The sequence below is a fragment of the Panthera pardus genome, unplaced genomic scaffold (assembly GCF_024362965.1).
Source record: "Panthera pardus isolate Hobbes unplaced genomic scaffold, ASM2436296v1 HiC_scaffold_3, whole genome shotgun sequence".
Taxonomy (NCBI): domain Eukaryota; kingdom Metazoa; phylum Chordata; class Mammalia; order Carnivora; family Felidae; genus Panthera; species Panthera pardus.
The window spans coordinates 40,097,094-40,124,787 of NW_026526876.1; the positions used below are offsets into that span (position 1 = coordinate 40,097,094).

Sequence of the window (27,694 nt, forward strand, 5' to 3'; positions counted from 1 at the left end):
GCATTTAAAATTGTAGATATGTTATAAAAGGGGGCCCTGTGCTGTTTTGCTTAACTCAGATGGGTTAAGCTCCTGCTTCTGTCTGTTGTCCTTTCTTTTCAAATCCTGGTGACTGAACTATTTGAACCAGACCTACCAGTCAGAAGCAGGGTGACAGTAACTAACAGCAGAAGGGGAGGGAAGCACATGTCCTCTTGTGGGGTCAGGCTGGAGGGTGGGAAGAAGAGAGGCTTTGCGAGGGGGATGGTGTCAGAGGGGAGACTTACAGACAATGCACAGAATCCCCTTTGATCCTACCCTTAAGCTCTTTTAGAAAAACCTAATCTCCAAAGATTTAGTTTAATGTTGATTATAAACAAAATATCTTTCTATCAGTGGTAATGAATAAAGCTAGAAAGCAGAGAAACAGACCAGCTGGTTTCCCTCTTCTTAATTAGGTACCTCTGATTTATTTAACTATTTGTTTTGTTCTTCTTTCTATCTTCTAGATAAAAGTCTTCTAGAATTCATACGCCTTACAGAAAAAAAAATTATATATAACAAAAATATCAAAGCAGGTTAAAGACAGAATAGAATGGCAGGACCCAGAGAGTAATTCAGCAGGTTATAAAGGCCCACTAATTTTATTACGGGTGAAAATTTGGCTCTGAAGTTCTTTATACTTAAAAGGAAATGAACAACACAGTTCTCATGGAGGGAAAAGGCACATCAATTGTGCAGAGGGAGCAAGGCTTTTCCTAACACTTAGCGTTAAAGAAATTTCTTACCGAGGGCTTCATTCAGGAAGACACAATGACACGGTGTCCTTTACAAAATGCCAGCAGCAATTTAAAGGGTAGACACTTTCCACAGATTGTTCATAAATTTGAGTTTTGTAAGGCAAAATGAATCTTACAGGTGTTTGTCACTGGGGAGAGGGGACAAATTTTGGTCTGTAAGTTACCACCTTTTAATTTGTCACTTTTGTTAACTGCATTGTTTTACGTGAAATTTTCTCAATTAAAGGCCAATCTGGGTAGTGGTGTGAATGTAGTGGAAACTGCAGACGGCTACGCAACTTGGCCAGTGGAATGCGTGTAGAAGTGACAATGGCCCAATTTTGCACCTAAGGCTTATGTGGCATTGTGTGCTTCCACTGACCCCTCTAAGAACTTCTGATCTCATCTAAAAGGTCATGCTCTATGACCTTCAGTCTGGGCCACAAAGCATACCTGACCTTGACTTGAATGAGACCAGCTCCTGCAGACCTGAAGACCCATGGGTAAGCGATTAATGCTTATGTTTTATATCACCGAGATCCTGTAGCGATTTTGTTAAATAGCATTACTGCGGCAATAGCTTGCTAATACCCTGCCTTGACTATGCCACAAAGGCATTGTGAAGGTTAAGTGAGAGGATGATCAAGGATATTATTTGCATAACCAAACTTACTGGGTGTATTATGATCGTTTACGTCTCTGATGTCTACTCCAATATATGGCTTATAGAGTTTACAGTAGACCTGCCTTTTGCTTGCTGGCAAATGAACTGATGATTCTGGGACAGTCACATACCCAGCAAGTGAATAGTAGAGGAGGTGGTTCATTCTGCCTGGCATCACGAGGCCCATTGATCGGCATGTTATATGGACCCTTGTGTATTGCAACACATACTGTGTTTATTCGGTGCATCACGCATGGACAGGAGAGGGAGTTGGCTGCAGTGATGCCAAAGGACAATCCAGGAGAAGCTCGTAAGACTGGGATAAAATAGTAAAGAGCTACCAACTAGAGTTTGGAAACCCAAGTGCAAGTCTGGCTGATGTACTGTTAAACACTAAACATTTGATGTGATGGAGATGACTTTGTTCAGTTGGTAAAAATTTGAATTCTCTATTTGTCCTTTCCTGAGCGTAACCATAGGAATTATAATGACAATATCCACATTTCTGTATATCTTATTTAACCTACTTTGGCCATCTGAGCACGGATTAAATACAATAAACACTTCTCGAGTGGCTACCAATACATTTTAGTGTGTATTTTTGGGGCACCTACAATGAGCCAAATTATATGTTACTTCAGGAAGAAGCAAGACAGACCACTGGACAGAGTTAAATATATACCAGATTATAAAATACATGAGGACTGTATGTCACAAAGACTAAGAAGTACAGCTATCAATGATTGGGACCAGGACATGCCACCCTCAAATATACCATTTTGGCATAAGAATTATTTTGAGCTGAAGCATCTGAGTTCCTGAAATCCCTTGTCCTCCTAAAAGCAGGGTCTCCCCAAAGAACTCAACTGTCGTAAAGTCCCTGTCCTGAAGCAACTCTAATTTCTCTTCTGGGACGGCACCACACTCCCACAGCCATTGTCACAAATTATCATATCTCCCATCCAGTCTCCTAAGAGCCCATTTATCTTTCCAAAAGTCATTTGCTTTTCCATAAGTACCCTTCTCCCTCTTTCCCCTACTAACATCCCAAATTTGAACTACCCTTTTGAGTTACTCATTTCTTTTTTTTAAATTTTTTTAAATGTTTATTCATTTTTGAAAGACAGAGAGAGACAGAGCACAAGCAGGGGTGGGACAGAGAGAGAGGGGGACACAGAATCTGAAGCAGGCACAGAGCCCGACGCAGGGCTCAAACTCACGAACCGTGAGATCATGACCCGAGCCGAAGTCGGATGCTCAACGGACTGAGCCACCCAGGTGCCCCTGAGTTACTCATTTCTATCCATGTATTACTCCCATGTATTAAGAGGCACCATGCACCTGCTAATTAACTTGTTTTTCTCTTGTTAATTTGTCTTTTGTCAGCCTAATGTACAGGGCCCCAGCTGAAGAATCTAGGACAGGAGGAAAATGATATTTTTTTCAAAGCTTATCATCTACTATATATTTTAGCATAATATATGTAGTGCCTTTTACCTCTTTTTATGGACTAAAAAATATAGTAATGCTGATGGTATAAATAAAACTGACTTCAAATCATGAGCATATTATTACATGGGTACGTACTATTACATGGGTATCGTTACTATGTCGACATAATTTGCAGGGTCAGCTACTTCTCTGTTAAATTCAAATTAAATTGTGGAAACACTATTTGTGCCGTGCACAATAATGGGAGCATTCCAATAAACCGGGATCCTCACCATAAAATGCTTAATATTAACTCCAGTTTATAGATCAGGAAACAGGGGATAAAGTAACTTGCTTAAGGGCTGTCAGAATCCAAATGCATTCCTTTTTTTTCTCTGCATCCTTGCTACCCTCATAGTTTATTTACTGTGCTCCATATGGTGCAGTCAGTAAAAAGCAAATGGCAACTGGAAAAAAACACACACACACAACAACAACTTGCCTGCCATTTCTCTTCCTCATAGCTAGAGAAAGAGTTTACTAACATCAGTGTCAATGATCATAAAACGAAACGTCCTAAGCCTTAAATTTGCTTTTCAAATACCAGTATTTCAGAGGCAGATTACCTGACTCCAATAATATGGCTCAAACCTTGCACTGTATGTGCAATGAGAGGGAATATTTTCATCCATTATAAGAGGCTTGTCAGGGGAAAATATTTTCCTGATATCATACCCAAGAGAACAGCGTGTGGAGGAACATTATCATATTTTATTGAACTTTCATATACTCCATGCAGTATAATGTATATTTTATCTTTTGAGAAGCCTTGGTAACAAAAGAATAAAATATCTGTCTAACTCTCAAAGTACTTTCTAATAATGCTGCATGCACACTAATACCATTAAAAACAATTCACGGGGTTCTGGTAGCTCACCAGTCTGAGCCAGGAATGAATATCCCTCCATTACTGGACGAAGGGCTCAAGCCTGTGGCTTTGCTCACTCCTTATAGCAGAGGCTAGGTGGAAGCTAAGGGGCAGACTGGAGGGCATCCATTCATAAAGGCTTTCTCCCAATTGGCAAGATGGGGGAGGAATGTCCTGTGCCCTGGGAGTTAAGTACTAGCTTAGCTTAATTTGCATATTCTTCTAGAATCACAGGGGTGTTGAGTCTAGCCTCTGAGAAATAATTTACATAAAGGTTTCAGGGCATTTTTAGGAAACAACAAAGAGGATTTTGGAACTGACAAACACAGTCTCAAGAAAAGCAAGGAGAAAGGGGGCACCTGGGTGGCTCAAGGTTAAGTGTCTGACTCTTGATTTCGGCTCAGGCCATGATGTCACGGGTTCATGAGTTTGAGCCCTATGTTGGGCTCTGTGCTGACAGCACAAAGCCTGCTTGGGATTCTCTCTCCCTCTCTCTCTGCCCCTCACCTGCTCTCTCTCTCTCTCTCTCTCTCTCTCTCTCTCTCTCTCTCTGAAAAATAAATAAATAAACATTAAAACAAAAAGGCAAGGATAGTTGGGGGATTGGAAGCTGGGTGAATTACTTAGAGGTAGAAGAGAGTATAAAGACACATGTCTTGGGTAAGGCATCCTTCTGTTGGTGGCTGAGAGCTTCACTTATGATTTCCCCCAGGCACAGTCACTCAAATGGCTTCCAGACAAGTCCCTAGGATCCTGGTTTAAATTTTTTGTCAGAGGCTCCTATGAAATTAGAAAAGCCATGCCATCTTCTAGGTACTAAAAAGAAAGTTGAAGTCCCTTCAAGGTCAGACCATCTGGGCTCGGGAATAAAGGCCTTCAGAAGCTTTGGAGAAATACCACTGCCAGGATGGGAGAGAAAGACCATGTTCAGTGCCTACAAGAGCCAGGCAGAGTAACAGTGGGTGGGTGGAAGGGACAGGAATGACCCCGCCTGCACAGGTGTGCATCAGCCTCCCAGACAGCCCAAGTCACCCCGAACCACGCGAAAGGAGAGAGCAATGGTCTTGAGAGGGGACATGAACTAACTACCACTGCAATTTTAAGTCTTTGCTTTGCCCCATTCCCGACATGATTTGAGAACCGAGGGTCACCTCTGAAGACCTTTCAGTCTTAACACTGGATGTGGAGAAGAGCAAACCTAAAACCTCCATCCATTACCGTCATTATTATCCACAGAGAACTAAGGGCAGACCGAGAAATGAATGGCAGGGGTGTGCCAGCTTCGCCCCTGTTAAATTATGCACATCACATGGGGTGACTTACAGGATGACGGCCCACAGGAGACACAGGGACAGGCCATTTACACTGGCTGGTCCTCTGAGGCTCATGACTTTAGAAGTTTTTCTCGTGATCTGCTGTGAGCCTTGTGGTACATGGAAATGTGTCTATCGGGATTTCCACAGCGCGATTCATGTCTACGGGGGAGTACCCGTACACGCAGAAACACCACGGTGTGTACTCGGCACGAAGTGAAAGAGACAGAGCAAAGAGAGGAAACGGAGGAAGTCCAGCCACCTTCTACACGGAGAGAAAACACCCATGTCTGTGTCCTAGAAATTAAAACTATATGTCTTTCCCCTGACTCTACAGCTGCCAGATCTGGTGCAGTGACGACAATAAGTATCGGGGGCATTTTATGTGGCACTTTTTTGATGAAGGATGCAGGAGAATTAACTACCCATTTAGAAATGACATTCAGTACGTGCTCTGCCACCGTGCCAGGGAGGAGAAAGTGGCAGCCAGATAACAAAGCAGACTTACAGCATCACCTCGAAGGATAAAATATGTATGATGCTATGGCCAAAATAAACAGGCTGCAGAGATGCAATTAACAGGCAGAACGTGGCAGGAATCCAGCACGGGGCACCACCTCCCCTCATTCTCTCAAATGCTGGCAAAGAGATGGAAATTGGCTGAAGGTCAGGGCTCTTCTGATCCCCTGCCCTCTTCTTCCTAAATCCGTGCTATCATGGCAAATATTTTCCCCTGTCTTCAGCGTTCGTGCCGCATTCTGGAAAGGAACACAGTGTTTTGGGCAGACAAGCTGAGGCTGAAACTCAGCTCTTTTTCTTGTCATCCCTGTAACTCTAGGTGAATTATTTAACAACTGTACATTTTGGCTTCCTGGTCTGCACAACTGACCATCTCAGGTTGTTTGGGGAATTAAGTGAAATAAAATATGTATATATAAATGGATGTGGTAGATAGCCAATAAATTTAGTTGCTTTCCCTCTTCCATCCATTTGTAATTCCAGGATCTGGGGCATTTTTTTCACTTATCTGTTTATCATTTCATTCAATGAACATTTATTGAGTGCTGTCTTTGGGCCACATACTTTCCTGCTAACCAGAATTTGTCAGCCACAGCCATGACAGTTAAGTGGGCCAGATGAGCCCAGACTGCAGGTTGAAAGGGGCTACCCTCATTCAAGACCCTATGCCTCATAGCTGTTGGCGCGTTAAGCACACAACCCATGGGGGAAATGCCAGACCACGTGGTAATTAGCAAGAACAATGTGTTCATCCCAACAGATTTTGTTGCTCCCAACTGAATCTGCATCAAAGGACTCTGGTGGTGGTTAATTCACCTCTGAAAGGTGATCAAGGCATCCACTTTTCCCTTCACTACGCGGGTGCCAATCTGTGAAAGGCAAATTCAAGTTTCACCAGATGTGTGATTATGGATGTTTGTGTAACATTTGGCCTTCTTCTCTCTTCACAATCCTTTTAATTTTGTATTTCTAATCACCGAGCGTAGCAATCCAGAAGACACAGAACAGTTTGACTGTATTAGTGAAGTTACTTATTTATAGATTATCTGTGATCACTCGCTTTCCTCCATTACATTCTTCCAAGTGGGTACCTTACAGTTATTAACTTTCAGGAAGCCCCTATATATCATAGCATCATACCATTAAGCCTTTTGGAAATTCATCACAAATCAGTATCCGGATGACATTGATGTCTTATTGCTATTCATTCCTCCTGGGCCGTTTTTAGCAGTTCATTTTTTATATCCCTGCAGTGCTGAAATATGGCTCACTCCAGTATCTGTCCTTTTCGTAATCGCAAAAGGAAAGCTTGGCAGTTGTTGTATATTACACTCTTGAGAAAAATGCTAGTAATACTTCGAATTGATTGAACAGTGTGGACTTAAAACTGCCTGGCACAGGGCTGTTTCCTTACTCTTATTCAGATTTTTTTTTTTTAATCATACCCCTTAGGTTCAGAAACTGTGAACTCATCATCGCAAAGCAACGTGTTAAATAAGGATCACTTACTTGGAAAAGCCCAGAAGCGCCTCCCCATTTCTTCCCTTCAGACCTGCAAATATGTTTATAGCATGTGTTTAGAGTGTGGCCTACTGTTCTGCTGGAAGTGTACTATCAATGACAGGAAGCTGGGGGATGGGGTTGGGGAAGTGTGGTTGTGAAATAGCCCAGGGCATCCCTGATTCTGGAGCTTAACATGGAAAAGTTGTTGGTGACACTGCTTTGTGATCGCCAAGGCATTGGGAAAAAGCTGTCCCCACATGCTAGCCTTACCTGTACAACGACATGATCAGGAGGGATGTAGGCTTGTAGGAGGCAACCAAGTAAAGAAGATGTATTAAAAGGATGAAGGTAAGGAGAGTCAGAATTTCATAGAATTATTTCTATGCTTCCCACCTCCTCCCCAGGTAGTGGCAACGGGGCTTGGGGAGGGTAGAAGACAGGCCAGCCGGATGTGAGTGATATTTAAGGAGGCCAAAGCACAGTCATTGGAGTCACTTTCAGTAAGGGATATTTGTAACAAATCTAAAATTTTCTTTGCAACACGAGCTGTAATAGATGCTGCTGGCGATCCGCTCAGATCCCCCGGTCTGGGCTAGGGGGCAGGTCTCCCAGCCTCTACGAGTGTTGGCTGCAATCAACTCACCTTCCTCCTGGGAAGTGCCCTTAGCCTATAAGAACTGCGGTGTGCTGGTAAATGTTTATCAACCAGCTCTTCAGGAAAAAAAAGGCCCTGTTGTGTCGTGCCTGCAGATTTCCGTGGTGTAAACATACCTACCATGGGGGATTCCAAGATACCAGCTTGATGTTAGCGAGTGCAGATGTGGGAAGAGATGTTCAGGATGGGCTTTGGAAAGCCAGCCCTTCTCCAGTGTGCCAGTGCATGAGAGCCACCTTGCCTAGGAACCTCAGGGAGGTTATGCCCCTCCTCGGCCCCTGGCGGGGGAGTGGAAGACTTCTGGAATAGTGACACTCATTCATGCTCAAGAGCTTCCTGGGCGATCAGGCTGTATTTGGGCTCCAGGGGGACCCATACATTTGCTGATCTCCCCCGCTGTGCTCCCCCCACACATTTGCAGCTCACACTGAAGAACACTTCCTCTGCAACTCATTGGTATAAGAAGCTGCAGGTCGGGCTCTAAACTTGGGCTTGGGGGAGCAGCAGACTCTGAAGGGGTGACACAGCACTTAATTTGAACAGATCATTTTGCCCAAATCTTATTCTACCAGAGTCACTCAAGCTCAAAATAAACAATTTGGGAGTCATCAAGCACTGAGCTGATTTCTATATTCAAGCCTACCTAGCACACCAGCAATAAATAGTAGCAAGCTATACATACTGCATAATCCCTTTCTATCCCAGCACGAGTCATGCATACTGCTCCTGTTGAGAAATCAGTGAAAATAGCTACTTGGCTAAAAAAAAAAAAAAAAAAGACTTGCTTTCTCTCAACTAAAAAAATATGTTTTCTGAATATTTCAGAGGAAATGCAAATTAAGAAATATCTCTGCTCCCTAGAATGTGATGTGAGGCCTCTCTGAGATACGAAGGTAGGAGGAGATATTTTCAGGCAGGTGAGATGCTGCCACGTTGACAGGTTTCTATTGACTCTGACACACCAAACTGTGTGGGTGTGTATGTTTTCACTCCTTGGAAATCATGCACCTTCATCATATGATATCATATGATATCATAACATATGATATCATAGGTAAATATGTTTTGTACATGGTTAGAGCATGTGGGTTTCAGGGCTAACGGCCAATGACTAATGTTATATTAAGTGTCACGTCGGATGAAGAGCTTAGTAAACACAGGAAAAGGATCTGTTCAGAACCTGAAGTAGGTAAGGCTCACATTAACAAAATGAAATACCTTACTGAATAGACACTGGGTTTATTGTATGAAAAAAAAGAAAAAGAAAAAGAGATGCCAGGCTGAGCCAGCTAATCTCTTAAAATTTTTTATTTATCTTTTTAATAAAAATTGTATATAGTTAAGGTGTGCAACATGATGATTTGATATAGATAGACAGATAGATAGAGAGTGAAATGATTACCACAGTCAAACTAACGTTTCCATCTACTCAGAGTTAGCATTTTCTTATTGTTGGTGAGAACACCTGAAATCCACCATCTTTGCAAATTTCCAGCATTCAATATGGCATTATGCTCCTTATTTGATCTCTGCGCGTACTCATCTTATGTAACTATACACCGTGGTGGTGGCGGGTGGGGGTGCCTGGGTGGTGGCTCAGTTGGTTGAGCGTCCAATTCTTGATTTTGGCTCAGGTCATGATCTCACGGTTCATGAGATTGAGCCCTGCGTCAGGCTCCATGCTAAGCAGGCTTGGGATTCTCTCTCCTTCTCTCTGCTCTTTCCCCACTTGTGTGAGCACTTGCACTCTTTCTCTCTCTCTCTCAAAATAAATACACATTTAAAAATAGACAAACAGGGGTGCCTGGGTGGCTCAGTTGGTGGAGCGTCCAACTTCGGCTCAGGCCATGATCTCGTAGTCCATGAGTTTGAGCCCCGCGTCAGGCTCTGTGCTGACAGCTCAGAGCCTGGAGCCTGCTTGGGATTCTGTGTCTCCCTCTCTTTCTGACCCTCCCCCACTCATGCTCGCATGTACACTCTCTCTCTCTCTCTCTCATAAATAAACATTAAAAAAATTCAAAATAAATACAAAATAAAAACAAACAAACAAGCAAACTACAACATTGGGGTGGGGAGGTGGGGAAATGGAAGAATGAAATGGCTACTCTTAACATTTTGCACAATTTGGATCTTGGCCCTAACACAACAAGGGATTAGAATGCTGACATTCTAAAGTGATAAAAATATGAGATATTGGAAAGAAATGGATTGATGAATTATTCTTAATCCTTCAGGCAACATTAATAAAGTTGTTTCTATAGGACATTAAATTTTCATAAGAAAAATTAGAAGTCTGTAGTTGCTCATATGTTCAATGGCTCACGATGCTTACACTCCCCAATTCAGACCTTTTATTCTAGTTTTCTGGTTTTAATGTAGTTCTTTTGCTTCAGAAAAGCAGAACTAAGAAGAAAATTTGTATTTTCTTAAGTCCTTCAAACAGAATCTGCTTCGCTTTTTTCCCCTGCAGTGATGGGGAAATTATTATTTGTTTTTATTTTCAGACCAAAGGTACCTGGTTTCTAGGCAACGATAGAGCCCTTTAACAGGACTCAAGGTCTTGGAAGTTCAGGTAGGAGGAGCCTGGCCAATTTATGCAGTCAAATGAAAAGGCTTACCTGGAGTAGACAGAGCCTTCCTGGATAGAATACACAACTGATGTCAGACTTTTTAATATCAAAATCCAGAACTTCTCTTGGGTATACAACTGTTTCTATATCGCCCAGGTGTTCTATCAGTTTTATCTCCTTGACTGTGATGGAGACACTTCTTCTGGAATGTTTGAAAGATGAGGCAAGCTGGGAGAGGTCTGTAAAAATTAGGTCATGTCTTTCCCTTTTCTCCTGCTCTTCTCCCCCATTTTTAGGTGAATGGCAAGAGAGCTGAGTTCCAAGCAGCATATGCAAATAAGACACTTTGTCATCTATTTTTGGAAGGACAGTTAATTTGTAAAATGCCTGTTGGTTTCATCTGTGGAATCAATTAACCAGAAAACTAAACTACCATGTGGTTAACACCCATGAAATTCCTGGAAGAAATAATTCCTTCTAGAAATTCATTTGCCTGTAAATTCATTAGGCATCTTGACTTAATTCCCTTCATATTCTCATAAAAAATTGGACTCAGTCCCCAGATAACTTGAATTTTCTCTTATTTAAGTGTTGCTGCCCAGATCAGAGAACCGTCAGTCCTTCTAAAATGTGTGAAAGGGGAGTCCCTATTCCACTCTGATGCAGAGGAGAGAAGGCACACAGGTCGTCCCTCAGTCACCTGTACCCAACCAGGAGGAAGGAGGGAGGAAAGGAAAGGGGGACAGAGAAATGGGGCAAGGTGAACTGGAGAAAGGAGACTGGGGAGGGGAGCAAAGGGTAGGAGAGCAAGTCAGAGTGACAGAGAAGAGAAATGTAAATGAGGAGAGAGGGGGTGGTCAGGGAAGACCAAGAATCAGGAAAGGAAAGCAAAGACTTTTCTAATACTCACCAGAGGAATAAAGAATGAGACAGAACCAGATATATTTATAAACTACTAAAGCCAGCATCCAGGTGTTTCCTTCAAAGGCTTGCCTAATGACTGCATTGATTTTCTGCGTGATGTCAAGAGGGACACATTACAAGCAGCGGCCAAGAGAGTGAGCAGCAGTCCTGAGCCTCGCTCTAAGCTGGGCGACAGTGCAGGAGAGCCAGAAACCAACCACAGAGCGCCTTAGCCCCGAGCCCGTTTCCAACTTTCAAGACAGCGTCAGTCTCTTGCATTTTGCTTATCTCTCATCACTCTTCAGCACCGCGCACTGAACCTGCCACTGCCTGCGAAACGCTCTGCTCTGAGCATAAACACAATTACCTTGGCCTCATTTTCTTTATCTTGAATCAAAGTCCTTTCTTGGAACATTCCCCCATCCTAGCTATTCAGAGCAAAATATCCCAAAGGAGAAAGAGTCCTCTATTCAAAACTCTGAGGAGTAATTTTGATAGTGGATGAGAAAGACGAGAAGGCAGGTTAGTTCCAAACTAACGCTAGGGCTTTAAAGGGAGCTTTCCTTTGAGAGGGTGTACATCTTAGCTAAATCTGCATTTCGGGGGTCAGCCTCAAAGAAACATATTCCACGTGCCCGGCTAACCATTATTCATAATTGCCAGATGGGAAGAGGATTCCGGGCCAGGTCGAGGCTCCCCTCTGATGCTGGAGCTTTTCCACCACAGCCAGTGGACCTGGGAGCTTGCCGCAACTCTTTCTGTGCTGGGGGTTCTCAGCGAAACACAGGGAGGTCATTCACCCTCCACACTTTGAAATAAAGTCTGGTCCAAGCCATTTCCAGACACTAGCACTGGTTCTCTGTGTCTGAGGCTGCACGGGACAGGTACTGTTAGAAGACACCTGTAATTTACCTTCAAATACCGTCCTTTCAGAGAGAGAGAGAGAGAGAGGGAGAGAAACAGAAAGAGAATTGAACAGAGAATATACAGAATGTCTGCTCCTTCTCATCACTCTTTCCTGTGTCTCCTTCTGCACTTTGTCAACATTTTTCCATTAGTTATTCTAGCCATCAGCACGGAGGGATCCGACCGTAATATCCCAGATAGTCTCTTCTCGCTGAAGGTGATTACAGGACAGTGACCTCACTTATCGTGGAGCAGTACCTTATGTACTATGTAATTAGGTTGAATTTGTCTCCTGGTATCTTCCCCGTGCTATTTACGCATGCTGCACACATTATCCAGTAACTTCCTCTACCATTTCGCATGTAGCGATTTTACAACAAATGCAGCCCAGCCTGAATCTGTGCAGCTATTTATAAACATACACCTGAGAGGAAAGCTTTACCTTTATGCCTCCCGAATTTCAAACTTTTGGACAGGGGGCACTGGCGAGGTGGTTTGGGATTTTTAGTTTGCCGTCCACTTTACCTCTTGGCATATATGTTACAGATTTTAAAGTGAGTATGAGATTCTTTGACAGAGAAACCCAAGTGGGAGTTAAGTTGTGTTTTCTCGCTAACAGCCACAACATGTCTGATGGTCGCTGCCATGGTTTGAATGTTGGCGTCCCCCCAAAGTTCGTATGTTCGAATCTTAACCCCTAAGGTGGTGGTAACAAGAGGAGGGGTCTTTGGGAGGTGATTAGGTTACAAGGGCAGAGCCCTCGTGATCAGGATTGGAGCCACTATAAAAGAGGCCCCACAGAGCTTCCTGGTCCCTTCAGCATGTGAGGACTCAGCAAGAAGGAAGATGCCAGCAGGCAACCATGCCAGTGCCTTGATCTTGGACATCCTCCCCAGCCGCCAACACTGTGAGAGATAAATTTCCCTTCTTTAGAAGCCACCCAGTCACTGACAGTTGGTTACAGCAGCCTGAATGGATGAAGACAGTAGTTAACAATTGTGGTGTATCTCCTCTGCCAGCCACTGGCCCCATAACTTGCTTATAACCTGCCTAATAGGTTCGCTATTCCATGTACTTCCCTTCATCCCAGCCCTGCAAGAGGGGTACTGTTACAACCTCTCTTTTACAGGAGAGGGAACTAAAGCTCCGAGAGGTTAGGTTTCTCCTATCTAGGTGGTTGGTGATAAACCTAAAATCTAAACCCAAAGCAGAACATCTGTGGACATCTATCCTCCCCCAAACAAAGGTCTACGTTGTCTTATTTTTTTTTAAGTTTATTTATTTTTGAGAGAGAGAGAGTTCAGGGGAGGGGGGGCGGAGAGAATCCCAAGCAGGCTCTGTTCTGTCAGCATGGAGCCTGTCTCAGGACTGGAACTCATGAACCGTGAAATCATGACCTGAGCCAAAATCAAGAGTTTGGACGCCTAACCAAGTCACCCAGGTGCCCCAAGGTCAACATTGTCTTAATGTCCTTGCTTCCTCTAACTGTAACTTTAAAAAACCTTCCTGCTCTGCAATCCTACACTCATTCTGGGCCTTATTCTCCCTTAAACCATTTTCAAAGATTCCTTCCACTTTTGTCCCCCTCTGTGACTATAAGCCCTTTCTCTTACATCTTTTAGATGCCATTTTAACACATATTTTTGGCAAAACTCCCTGAACCACCATACCAGTATCTTTAGTCACTACCACTTCCTTTACTTGGTATCATCATTTGTAATTTTGTTACCATAATTTCATTGTTAAGAGCTTCTCAATCCTCTAGAGTTACCTTCCGTGAGGCAAAGAGATCACATCTATTCTAACTATATTACAAAAATTCACCTTTTGAAGGTTTAGGATCTATGTCTGACAACAGTTATTAGCTTTTTTTTTTTTAATATTAGCTACCGTATTTTCTAAGATAATACACCCACTTTCCTCTAGAATTTTATTGTCCATTCCATACCACCAAGCTGCTTTAGATCCAAATAAAGAGACCCTTTATTGCCTCCTTCTGAGAAAGGATATTATCAATGTGGCAAGTCAAGAAATTTATCAAGCCACAAAATACAAATGAGTAAGAATTACATTCACTTCTTCATCAGCTCTTACAGATCTGCTCTATCCCAGAAGCCTATGTGAAATTATGTGTATCATTTTCACACCAGAGCTTCAGTATAAAAAGACCCATGGTACTTAAAGATAGCTAATGAGTTCCAAATGGGAAGGAATACTTACCTATGAAAGTTTAATATCAGTTATCCAATAAAAACCAGCACCACTGTAACCCATTTAGATGGCAAAATGGATCTATCCTTATATTTCTGTAATCTTTCACACGTGGAGCCAGAACATTTAACATTTAAAGACCCTTCTGCAAACAGTATTTCATTCTACCTATCTTTCCATGCTAGCTCACATTCTAGCACCTCCATAAAGTCTGGTTTGGCCAACCCAACTTCTTACCACCATTAAATAGTAACGTCAAAATGACTGATTTGCTAATTAATCATTTCACTGCTGCCTTAGTATCTCTTCCACTATTATCTCAAATAGTTATTTAAATCAGTTACTATGATTTAACTTCTGTATATCTGTATTTTCTCCCCTAATATATCTCAAAGTCCTTGAAGGAACATAAATGCCTCACTCATAAAAGGTTTCTTAGCGTAGCAAATGTAGACATGCCATGAACTGCAATGATTAATTGTGGTCAACTATATTTTCCTATCAGGTTCATGGAGAAATTTAAAAATAGAGAAGTGATAAGATTTTAGGCACCAAACCAATCCACAGTCATTATTTTTCTCAACATATTTCAGGAAAAGTACTATAACTGAAAATTAGTTTCTAATGACAGATTCTGTTGATAGCAAGGTTACTCTTCATCATGGGACTTGCTCATATTTTTCCTGCCTTGAGTCAAAGCAACTTTTAACTAAGTCCACATAAACCATTTGTTTGGTAATCAAAGATAATCTCGGTTCAGTTCAAATCAACCAGCACTGTCACAGATAACCCCACAGATATAAAATGAAAATATGAAAGCACATTTATCATGAGGAGCCCTTAATTGAAGACAGGGAGACAAGGCAAGTAAAACTAATATACTATAGGCCAAGGTTAGGTCCTAAAAGAAATACAAGCAAGTTACTTAAGAAGTCAAATGATGAGAGATTTCACCATCCACTAAAGAGATCAAGAGGAGTATCATGGAGGAGGTAACACTGGTACCAGAGAGGTTGAATAATAAAAAGGTAGGGATGGGGATTGCTAAGGTACAGAGTTACATCAGGTGAAGGGTTATGTTGTGTCCAAAGCACAGGGGAAGGTGAGATACAGTCAATTAAAAAAAAAAAGTATTACAATCTCACTGAGAACAAAACATAGACATAACATGCAAGAGGAATAAGGCTCTGGAGGGGAGATCTGGGGCCATCTTACAAGGACTGTGAATGCCAGGCCGAGACATTTATACCTAATTTGATAGGTAATGATGAGTTTTATTACCTCATATTCATTTAATGGGAAATTTGGAAATGGTCACATAGATAAAATGTATAGCCTTGTGTTGGATGTTATCTGTTTGCCCCTTCCAATCTGCCTTCACCTTGCTCTGTGGCCTGGAGGCTGGCTTATGCAGACTGAGTCAACAGTCTTGTCTTGGTCTGTGACTTCTCCCTAGAGGGAGCCTGGCATAAATGGGGGTGGAGAGAAGTGCAGCTGAGGTCTTTAGTCCTCAGATCCATCCCAGTGGGTGGCATGGGCTAGCAATTAATCCTGCCTTATATTCTGGGTCATCTTACATTCTGGAAGTCAGAGGTAAAAAATCAGTTTTGCTGGGCTAAAATCCAGGATTTAGCAGGGCTGTGTTCCTTCTGGAGACTATAGGGAAGAATCTGTTTCTTTGCCCTTTTCAAGCTTCTAGAGGCTGCCCAGATTCTTTGGCTCATGGCAACACATCACTCTGACCTCTGCTTCCTTTGTCACATCCCCTTCTGTGCCTTGGATTCTCCTGCCTCTCTGTCTTTTCCTTGTAAGAACCCTGTGATTCCAATGGGTCTATCTGGATGATATCAGATGAACTTCCCATTTTAAGATGCTTAATTTAATCACACCTTCAAGATACCTTGTGCCATGTAAGATAACATATGTACAAATTCTGGGGATTAGAAGATGCATACCTTTAGGAGAGGGCATTATTCCAACTACCATATTTGCCAACTGTAAGTATATCTTTGCCTAAACTGAAAGGATAAGTAAAAAAAAAAAAACAAAAAAAAAAACAGGTGTTTTTCAGATTATTAAATTAATGCAAGCTTGTCATAGAAAATCTAGAAGCTTCAGGAAAGTAGAAAGAAAACAACATCACATTTAATCCTGGTCTCTTTTCTATGCATAGCATGGGTTTATTTATTTATTTATTTGTTTGTTTGTTTGTTTGTTTGTTTTTGAGAGACAGAGCACAAGCAGGAGAGGGGCAGAGAGAGAGGGAGACACAGAGTCTGAAGCAGGCTCCAGGCTCTGAGCTGTCAGCACAGAGCCCGACACGGGGCTTGAACTCACAAACTGAGATCATGACCTGAGCCGAAGTCGGACGCTTAAATGATTGAGTCATCCAGGCGCCCCATAGCATGGGTACTTTTTAAATGAAATTGGGATCATGAAGTGAATGACTTTAGATGCTATCTTTTACATTTAACATATCATGAGCAATTCCCATGTCACTAACTACTGAGATGTCCATTTTATCAAAAGAGCTAAAAGGTGAGGAAAAATGCCAAAACTAATTTTTGGTTAAAATGGCAGGATCGGCATGTGATTTTTGACTCAGTTTTAATACGTGTTTTCTTCTTTTACTACAAACCACGTCTTCCATGAAGGCTAACCCCACTTCTTAATCCAGAAACCCTCCAGCACTCACCTGTGTCAGAGAATACTCCAGGCACATATCTAGAGGAATTTCTGCACCCCCAAAATGATCAAGCCAACCACTCAGATTTTGCTGTGAATAACATTCACACTTTACACTGTTGTATGCAAATTACCAAGAAGCTGACTTACGTGAATAGCACATGAAAATTAATACACAAACACATATTGTACACTCACTTTGGTGTGGGGGAAAAAGACCACATGTGAATCTGTACATGCCCATTGACTACCAAGGGTGTCCATCTTTAAAACAGTCAATCAGGCTTGAACCCAGCTTAAAAACACATCATAATCCAATTTCCTACATATAGGGTGTTAAATGATCTGAGATCATGAGGGAAGAATTATCTCCACCCGCCCACTCTGATTCCTGAGTTGACTCAGGAGCTTTATCTAGAATAGATTAATTATCTCCAAGATTTTAAAAAACTGTTTAGACTGTTGGGAATTAAGTTGAATGGGGGTCAAGGGTGGGAGATGGATTCCAAGGTAAAATTGTTATGTCCATATGCAACCTAAACTTAAGTGAGTATTGTTTTTTTTAAACACTTTTTTAATGTTATTATTTATTTTTGAGACAGAGAGAGACAGAGCATGAGCAGTGGAGGGGCAGAGAGAGAGGGAGACACAGAATCTGAAGCAGGCTCCAGGCTCTCAGCTGTCAGCACAGAGCCCGATGCGGGGCTCGAACTCACAGACTGTGAGATCATGACCTGAGCTGACGTCAGACACTTAACTGACTGAGCCACCCAGGCGCCCCAAGTGAGTATTGTTTGAAAAGCACAGTCATTTTAAATTTTGCCCATAAGAATCCTATGTGTCAGATGCAAACAACTGGGTAACAAATACTCTCTTTCAAGAAAAAAAAAAAAAAACAAAAACACACACACACACACACAAAACACCAAACATTGCTTAAGAATTACCATTGAAAATAAGCAACCTAAAAAGAAGAACTATCACTGTTCAAGTATAATGAATATACTCTGTTGTATCCAAGACATCATATGTTTTGATTGTCATGTAACTATTATCATTCTTTGTATTCTTGCATTCGGGGTAAATTTCAGCCCTTGCTCATGCTAAGATAAGCCGTAATTCATCATCTGAACCCTATGTCAGGCCAAATACATGAAAAAAAACAAACATAGTAACACAAGTCAGAGATCACAGCAAGGGTACTTCATGGGCTTATTATGCATAAGGTACACTTAAACAGGAGCAAGAATAATGCTCATGGATAAAAATGTGACATAAAACACATAATGACTGGGATACACTTAACATGCTGATATCCAGCTGATCTCAGACTTCAAAATGTGGTACCTTGCCCAAAACCTCCCAGTCTTTTAAACCTTTTGAATTGGATACATATTTCTTCAAGGCAAAACTAAATTCACAGCAGTCATTTGAATACTCATTCCAAAATAAGTCTCCAAGTCATTAAACACCACCTTTAAAAAGCTTGCAAACGTGATTTAGCTATTGTCTATCAAGTTTAGACATTTCATTACCAGTTGGTCCTACTACTATCTCTATTCTATTTTCCACCTTTTGCTAATGCAAAGGAAACCATCAGACAGTTCTCAGCTTTTCAAACAGCTGACAACACAAATCGTGCCAGATATAAATATTTACATCGTCAAAAGTAAATGTTTCCAAAATTCCAAACTCCAGTGCTTTTGAAAATTGATTTGGATCAGGTACACTTTACTGAATTGGAAACATAAAAAAAAAATATATATATCACTTTCAACAACAACAAAAATATCAAACCAAAACATAGGAGTGCTTTTTAACACTAGGCTGTCTCCCCCATCTCTTCTTTCCCAATAAATTTAAGGGAGAAGCAGGCTTGAATTAGTTATTTTTTTCTTTCACATCAATATTTTCCTCTAAGATGGGCTGATAGAAAGTGAGAATTATGTATCCATTCCTGTGTTAGATCGCCACCTTTCCCATCCCGTGCCCAGTGTGCTCTTGACTGAACAATGCTTCATTCGCTTGCCATAACTCAGGAAAAAGATCCAGCTCCTTCACACAGCCTCTAGATCTGGCCTCCATCTTCCTTTTCCATCTGTTCCTCCTGCCTATACCTCTATGGTCTCTGGGCTTCAGTCTTGCTGGTTACCTTTCAGCTAATTTCTGGAACTCAGGTCCCACCTCTCATTCTGAATTTTTACTGCTTCTCCCTCTGTGTAGGACACAAATTATTCCCTCCATCATCCTCCCCAAGAAGGAAAGAAAGACTGAGTACTCAAAAGCTCAACTTGTCCTTTACTGGTCAGTGGACCTACCCATGTTCGTGACTTGAATAAGAGAGGTGTGTGTAGAACCCAGGTTAAGTTCCCTTTAGAGTTTGTAAAAATAAAACTTCAAATGGACCAATAATTTGGATAGGTTAATTTTTGTGGAATCAGAGCAATAAACTACATGACCTACATAGGACTTTTCTACACAAATGCTTCTCAAGTCCTATTTAAAATAACACACAGATACTACATAGAGAAATAGTTACAATCACGTGCAATGTCTTTAGAACTCACTTTGTGACTGGAGTCAAAGCCACTAACAACTCTTAAATAAGTCATTCGACGTTGGGTTTGTTTGTTTGGTTGGTTGGTGTTTTGGTGACAGGTAATAGGAAAAAACATATTCCAATACATCAGAAGGGGGCAAAAATTCTTATAGATTCCATGATAAGTGAGGTAAACAGGCTGCGGATGTAGAGAGCAGAGCCCAAGAAAGGCAAACCCTGGAGAATCAGCTGCCGGCAGTAACAAAGTTGTCCATAATTTTAATCCTAATTTCTTGGACACAAACGATTTTCCATTCCTCTTGAGTTCGCCATAACTAAATCACCTTCAAACACAATTTTCTGTGTGTGTGTGTTTTCCATTTTCAATGATCTACTCAACAGTAAAAGGTAGCCAAAAAGAAATTAGCCCACAAGAGAAACGCTAGAACCCAGTGACGAGAAGATCCCCATGGGCATCATGCCCTTCCACACATGAAGGCGGAGTGCATCGAGGGAGGTTGGTGGGGGGGAAGGGACACTGGTATGAGAATGACAAGGCACAACTCAGCATTTCTGTGCAGAAGTTAGGATTCTTAGCCAGCAAGATGCCCCTAGGAAGATTAATTATTGATTTTCTTATAAATCATCTAAGGTGATTTTTGTTTGTTTTTCTTTCCAAAATGATAAATATCTGATTTTACTTTTGTTAAACAAATTATTCTTTCACTTTGTTGAAGTTAAAAGAAGCCCCAGTAAAGAGGTTTCTGAGAGGAGAGATTTTCCCAGTGTGATATGCTTGGGAAGCAACACTGCTTTCTGACCTTCATGAGGTACTGAGGGATAGGGCCTCCGGCAACCTCCAGGGGGTACAAAGTAATTAGAGAAGCATGAGGGTTTGACCAGCTAGAGAGAGAAAGTACAATTTAGACATAATTATATTTGTTGGCAGTAAGCCTGAGGTCTTTGATTTCACTCCTAGGTGGAAAGACAAACTCATCACAGAGAAGGAGACCTGTAAGACTAGCTTTCAGAATCGGCATCTCTCGGTGCCCTCAACTTCACAATGGAAGCAACATGGCTGCTTACCTTCCTGCCCCCAGTATTGATACGAAGGGGCGTCAGAAAGGGGTCGAAGATCATGTGACTGGTCTCTATGTTGACTGGCGACTGCCGTTTACCCACAGAGCAAAGGTTCCAAGCTGAGTTCACCAATCCCCAGAAAGAAGGAACTAGAAACAAACAAACAAACAATTGTAGGATTAGTCCAGGTGGAAGGTTTGAGAAACAATGCAAAAGGGCCATGGCACAAAAAGGGTGACATCAGAGACAGACACCTAATGTTTCCCACCCATAAAGACCCCTGGGTGTTGTTATGGTATTTTCCTGACTTGGATCTTGGTCAATTTCTCTAAGGTCCACCTTCAGATTTTTTTGTGTCAGATCCATTCACCTTGTGGCCTCTTGGATGAGTACAGTTGGCATTAACACCTTAATGGGAAGACAGCATAGTCCACCTGCATCATCTTTTCATGTGGAGGTACACCAGAGTTTTAGTAATTCCTGAGCTGATGCTCCACTTTTCTGTGTGGCAGGAATGATGTGGGAATCAACCTTGTCCTATATAGTAGGTATTGAAAGCTTTTCAAAGAAAGTAGCATTCGACATATGCAAGGTATTATGTATTCTGTGGGTTGTCGAAACCAAACTGAGGGAGTGAATTACTTTTATGACCCCAATCAATGCCAGACAGGAGCTCAGCAACATGACTCTGTCTTTGTTTAGTCCAGCACTGTGTCACTAACCTAATGTACCAGCAGCTCAAGAATGCATTCACTTGATAGGAAGAGAAAAATGACTTGGGAGTACTGAGTCCAAATATCCAAAGGGGAAATGTCTACTCCTCTTCAGTATCACATTAAAACATTGACAGAAATAAATTTCTATGGCAATTTCCAGTTATTTTCTTCTGTTTAAGAAAGTCAGCAGAGCAGTGGGGAGCCAGTTACTAATTTCATGTCATGGAAGATCACAGACTATATCTTCAGCCTTTTCCTGCCCAACCCCCCACCCCCAGCTCAGTATTTCCACTGAGGCTCTGGATCCATCTCTACGTGGCCTTGAGATTATATGGTCATCATTAGCTCATCCACCCACAGCGTCCATCAACACTACAGTAAGCTCCTGGTGCATGTTCAGCCCTGGGTTAGGCTGAATTTAGAGGAAGGGAGTTACGTACAAGAACAATTATCACACTGTGGTGGTGGGTGGCTGCAGGATGAGGCAAGTGGGTTATAAATCTCGAGGTGAGGGCACTGAACCGGAAGCAGCGCAAGTGGAGTTCGGGAGTGATTCCTAGAGAAGATGAACCTAACAACCAAGTCACGACCCTCCCAGATGCACCTGTCCTCTCAGGAACTCAAGTTTAATTCAGCCTTTAATTTACGGTAGCCATCATTCCTTCTCATGTCACAGATGGAGAAAATTGAGGCAAGAGAGGAGTATGGTAAATACTTGCCAAAGATAGCCTATAAGAGACCCATAATTCAGGAGAAGAATTGGGCTGGATGGCACGTCTAGTACCACTGAAATCCAAAACTCTATGAACCTTTTATTTGTTACAGGCCATTGTTGGGCAGAAGTGGGAGGAAAGCCAAAAACAAGTTCCTCAGATTCTTAGAAGCCTGTTTCAACACCAAAATAAGGTGAGGTTCCTTGTGAAATAAGGAAAATATCTAATTTGGCTTAACCCATTCAATGAGCATATCTGCTGGTTCCATTCCCTTTAGTTTAAAGAGCTTGAACTGGTTTTCCAGCTATAACTGATTTTCAAAATGGCAGCCATGGCCAGAGTAAGAGGGGTAAAAGAGAAGAAGGTGGAGTAGAAAGAAGAACCTGTATGTGTGTTCCTTGGCACTTTCATTTCCCCTTATTATTTAAGTTCTATTATAGCTGCAAGTCACTTAACATCTTTAGAAAGTACCATGCCCTAGCCAAATTATAATATTTAAGGAAGCTCTTGAATTAAACATGTATTTAAAAAATATATAAACAGAAGTCTTCTCTAAACTATTTTTAAATCACCAAAAATCCTATATTTATTCCTCAATCATTTCCAGTTTTTTATGAAAATAAAACCTCCCTCAGTGCCTGCTCCCACCTATCTTTGTCAGCGATGCACATCAACGTGGAAACTGTGGGGATTCCAGGGATATAGCCATGGCACTGCCACAGATCAGTTGTGTGACTTTAGATAAGGCATTTATCCCTTGGGCTTTGGTTGGTCTCTACAGTCCGTGTGGTAGGCTGAATAATGGCCCTCCTTCAAAGATGTCCACATCCTAATATGTTACCTTCCATAGGCAATGGTGCTGTGCAGAAATGATTAAGTTAAGGGTACTGAGATGATTATCCTTGATTGTCTGGGTGGGCGCAATGTATTCAAAAGGATCTTTTTTAAGAGAGAGGGGTAGGAGGGTCAAAGATTTAGAGAAAAGCTCTAGGGATGGAAAGAGAGTCAGAGAGGAAAGAAGATACTGGCATGGAAGATGGAGGAAGAGGACAGGAGCTAAGGTGACTTCCAAAAGCTGGAACTGATGAAGCAACAGATTCTTCCCCTAGAGCCTCCAGAAGGAACCACCGGCATGCTGACCCTGGTTTTAACCCCATAAGACTCATTTGGGGCTCCCTCATCCCCTGAACTGTAAGATGATAAATTTGTGATGTGTTAAGTCCCTAAGTTGTGATTACTTATTACAGCCACAGTAGGAAATGAATACAGCCCCCTTTTATTTTTAACACTCTGTGAGACCAGAGCCTCTTGGACAGTCGGGCCACCTATGATGTGTGGGGGGCTTCCCCTGGAAGGCAGCTGCACAATAAATGTAGTTACAGCTATAGCACACAGTGCATTTCATCTATTCCCATGAAAATCATTAACAAAAATAATTCCAACCCTATAAATGGACTGCGAGACTGCTAATAGATGGCAGCACGTGTGGGCAGGTGCTGCTTTGCCTTCCTAACAAACCTCCCACCCCAAAAGCACCCCCACAAAAACATAAACAACAAAAACTTTATGCGAACATCTGCCTTTGCTTTTATTGGGCATAGCATTCTTTATGACAAACAGTTTCAGGGTTTTATATTCCCACTTCACCATCAAGGCCTAAGTGTCTGGTTCTAACCACCTGCTCAGACAATTGAGGAATGGCTTGGAGGCTGGGAGGCTGGGAGGCGCTCACCCCTGCTCCGCTCCTGAAGGGGTACCTGCGTTTGTTCCCCACTGGACCGCTCACTTGAAATCAGCCATGGATTCATTGTCTTTCAGAAACAGAAGCCATGTTAGAGATCATCTGGCCTAAACACATTCATGAAATCAAGGACTAAACAGCAGAGGGTGACGTCCTCAACCCGAGGCCACGCAGCCAAGGGAGAGGCAGGGGAGAACAAAGTAAGGACCAATGCCTGGGTCTCAAGATTCCTGGTACTTCTCCACCTCCCTTCCTTCCCAGCAGGCTCCATAGGAGGGCATATTACTGTAGCCAGGGAGTTTCAGAGTTAATTGTTGCCATGGCCAACTGTAGACTTTGCTACCCTTTCTTTTTTGGTAAATCAAAAGTAACATCAGTGCCCATTTGCTAGTTAAAATACATTTCAAGTGCCAAGGTTCAAATCAAACTGCTTTGAATGTCAACCATCCCAAATAAAATTAGGATTTTTAAAAAGCCATACAGGGGAGTGCTTGGGTGGCTCAGAAGTCTGTTAAATGTCCGACTTCAGCTCCGGTTATGATCTCATGGTTCATGAGTTCGAGCCCTGCATTGGGCTCTGTGCTATCAGCACAGAGCCCGCTTCAAATCCTCTGTCCCCCCCCCCCCCTGCTGCTCTTCCTCTCAAAAATAAATAAATGTTAAAAGCAAAAAAAAGCCATATATCTATGACTGTGTTAGGAAAAAAAAAAAAAAAAAAGGCTTCAATCCAGGAAAGAGCGGATGAGCTTGGGTCTCATCTGCAGGGCCCCAACGAAATCTAATGGGGATGACCGCTCATGAAGAGAGGCTCCAGGGGTTGTGTCCTGGGCCCAGCTGGACTGGGCCAGGTTCTACAGTCCAATGAAAGAAGCCAATGCTCTTAGAATCAGTGTTTGGTGTTGGGACAATAATGAAGGTGTCAAAACCAGTCCAGGGAACTCAGGTACCAAAAGGATCAACTCAAATGTCTGCAAATGTGGTGTAATCTAGGTTCTAGGGAAATGCATTAGGAGGAAGGCTCTGGAGACAGGAGGGCATGGAGATCCCTTATTGGGATCCCTTATGCTTATTGGGGCATGGGAGTAAGCCAGCACACTTTACCTGAAGAACAAGGCTGGACATGTGAACTAAGGCTTCAAGCGTTAGAGTCAGAAACTCTCCCTCTGGATTTGTGCAGACCATTATCCCCAGCATTCGGACACTTAACCATCCTCCATGTTATTGATCCTTCAGGTTAATAAACACCCCATGTCACCCCTGGGAGCAGAATTGCATTGCAGGATACTATGGCACAGCTTCTACTTCCGAATTTAGAGAACCGCTACAGAATTCTTTTTCTCTTAGTTTCTATGACTGTCCCCGTGACTCAAATTTGCAGACTTTCCATCATACTTTAAAAGCATCAGTTATTATGACTTATTGGCGAATGCTGTGTCTTTTTCTAGCTTGACTGTACACCTTATTAAGAAAATAATGTAAATGTACATAAAAGAAAACTGAGTGAGAATCACTCTAACCAATTAATGGACAAGTGGTCTGAAATTGAATGGCATCATCCGGGCCATCCTTTTCACACAATCTTCTAATTTACATATAAACTAGAACACACAACAGACCGGGATGTTTTTGCAAATTAATTTCTGCAGAGCCCAAACGATGGCACTTAACTGCTGCATCACAACCATGTGTTATCTGGCCAAAACATCTCCCCATGGCAATGCTGTATTGTTACCATAAACCACAAATCCCAAGCAGTCTCTTGGCTCAGGGTCCAGCGAGCTATGAAAGACTGGGATTTCAGCTGCTTAAAACATGAGCCTTGGAAAACCCAAAGCAAAACCTATCAGCTGCTCGTTCAAAACCAGTGAACCAAAAAAGCCCCAGTTTAGTTTATTAACACATCATGGTAACTCCCACACAATAACGAAAAAGTTCTCACCAAAACAAGAAATAGATCAGGAGAGCAAGGAACCAGAGGAATCAAGGCTGATATTGAGAGTTAAAATTTGTCCTGGGACTTTTTTTTTTTTTTAATCCTAGAAGGTTAGTCTTAGGCATCTCCTTCATTCATCTGTCCTCTTTTTATTTTTCATCTTAGCAGAATTTGCAGAGACCGTGCTGTCGCGGGCAGGGAGTTGGGCACTTGGAATTAATTTATGCGGCTTATGTGAATTTGCTAAATCCTATGGGAACAAGACAAACTCACTAAAAAAGTGTTTACTGACAGCCTATAACATGTCAGGCTTCAGGCTTGACAGTGAGAATTCGTGCAGCAAATATTTGCTGGGGACCTATTACAGGCCAGGCACTGTTAGCAGTCGTGGGTAGTTAGCGACTAACGGAAACAGCTCAAACAGCTCACGCTCTTAGGGGTCTTCCAGTCTAGTGGGGAATATGGGAGACCTTGTTTATCTGTGTCATTAGCACTTCTGATGACTTCCATGCAGAGACAATTAAGATGGTAATGGATTACAGAATAAAGCATGGATAGGGAGATAACCTAGAATGGCCAGGGATAATTTCTCTGGAAGGACTGAGAAGAGTTGTTCCTGAAGACTGGCAGAGAAAAGTGGGTCTTAGGCAGAGAAGTGTCACTGGTGTTGACAGAGAAGAGCCTGATATGTTCAAGGAACCCAGAGGAAGCCAGTTAACAAACCTGATGAACCAGATGAGAAAAAGAAAAAAAAAAAAAAGCTGGAGGAGAGGAGGCTGGCTGTCGAGACAAGGCACAGACGTTCCAGAGCTCTGCTGACCACAGTGAGGAGTTTGTATTTTACTCGAATGTATTAGAAAGCCACTGAGAGTTTTTAGGCCAGGGAGTACCGAGGTCTGATTGATGAATTAAAAGCATGTATCTGCTGCCTTGGCTGGAATACAGCCACATGTGAGCTTGATTATCCTTAGGGTAGTTTGAGTGGGGAAAGGATTGGTTCCCAAGCAACAGTTGGGTTTTTACGTGAATTTAATCCTACTGCTTTAGATAGGTTTAAATTCTGTCTCAAAGGCAGAACTAATTGAATGTTTTAAAAACTATTCTCTTCAACATATGTGCCAATAAAATAGCATTTTCCTGGGATCCAACTAGCACTTTAGAAGTCACCACTTGAAGCAAGGAATATTTTCATGAAGAGACTTGGCTAAGGCAATCTTTTCTTGCTTTCAAGCAATAAACTAAGGCCCCCAACTTTTCGGCCAAAAGAAAGCAAATGAAAGCTGGGAAAATGAATACTGGCATAAAACATATCTTTGGCGAATTCAATCCTACAAATAAAGCCTTCTACTTCAATATAGCTGTCTCTATTTCAGTGTTATAAAGCATATGAATACATTTTAAATAAGAACTCCTATCTTTCCCTTGCTCTTTTCCTCACCAATGCTGATTTACTGTCCCTTTCCCTATTCTCAACTGTAATAAATCTCCACTTTGAGCCATTATTAATAAGCATGTTTAAAATACCCACTGCTGCAGGCTTTTGGCCCCTTTCTGATTTCAGATTTATTTCATAGGAGGAATAGCATTTGAATAACTCTTTTGCTTCTGGATTCTTCTTCCTTTGCTGGGACTCTGATTCATACTACGTAAAGAGTGTCTAACTAGGGCTTCCCATTTTCTCACTTGGGGACCTTTCAGGGGTTGTGAGTAACACATATACTTAACACATAATCATTAGGTTGTGCATTCATTTTCAAACTAATGAAATATCCCCAATGAGTCAGATTTTTAAAAAATGTGCCACTCCTAAGTATATCCCATATGGTGGGAAGATAGGCAAACTAAGAAATAATTATAATAAAACATGGTAAGTGTTGTAATTAAGGTGTGTCCATATTAAGGCTTAAGTGACTCTGACCTTGACCC

At 42.0% G+C, this 27,694-nt stretch overlaps 1 protein-coding gene across 3 annotated transcripts in view; it reads right to left on the reverse strand.

Moving 5' to 3' along the window:
• Nucleotides 1–27,694, reverse strand: part of CA10 (carbonic anhydrase 10) — a 498,188-nt gene that overhangs the window by 259,843 nt on the left and 210,651 nt on the right. For all 3 annotated transcript variants that reach the window (XM_053892841.1, XM_053892842.1, XM_053892840.1), the window contains one exon: nt 20,672–20,814. In XM_053892841.1, the coding sequence (XP_053748816.1) occupies nt 20,672–20,814 (143 nt within the window). The remainder of the gene's footprint in view (nt 1–20,671; nt 20,815–27,694) is intronic.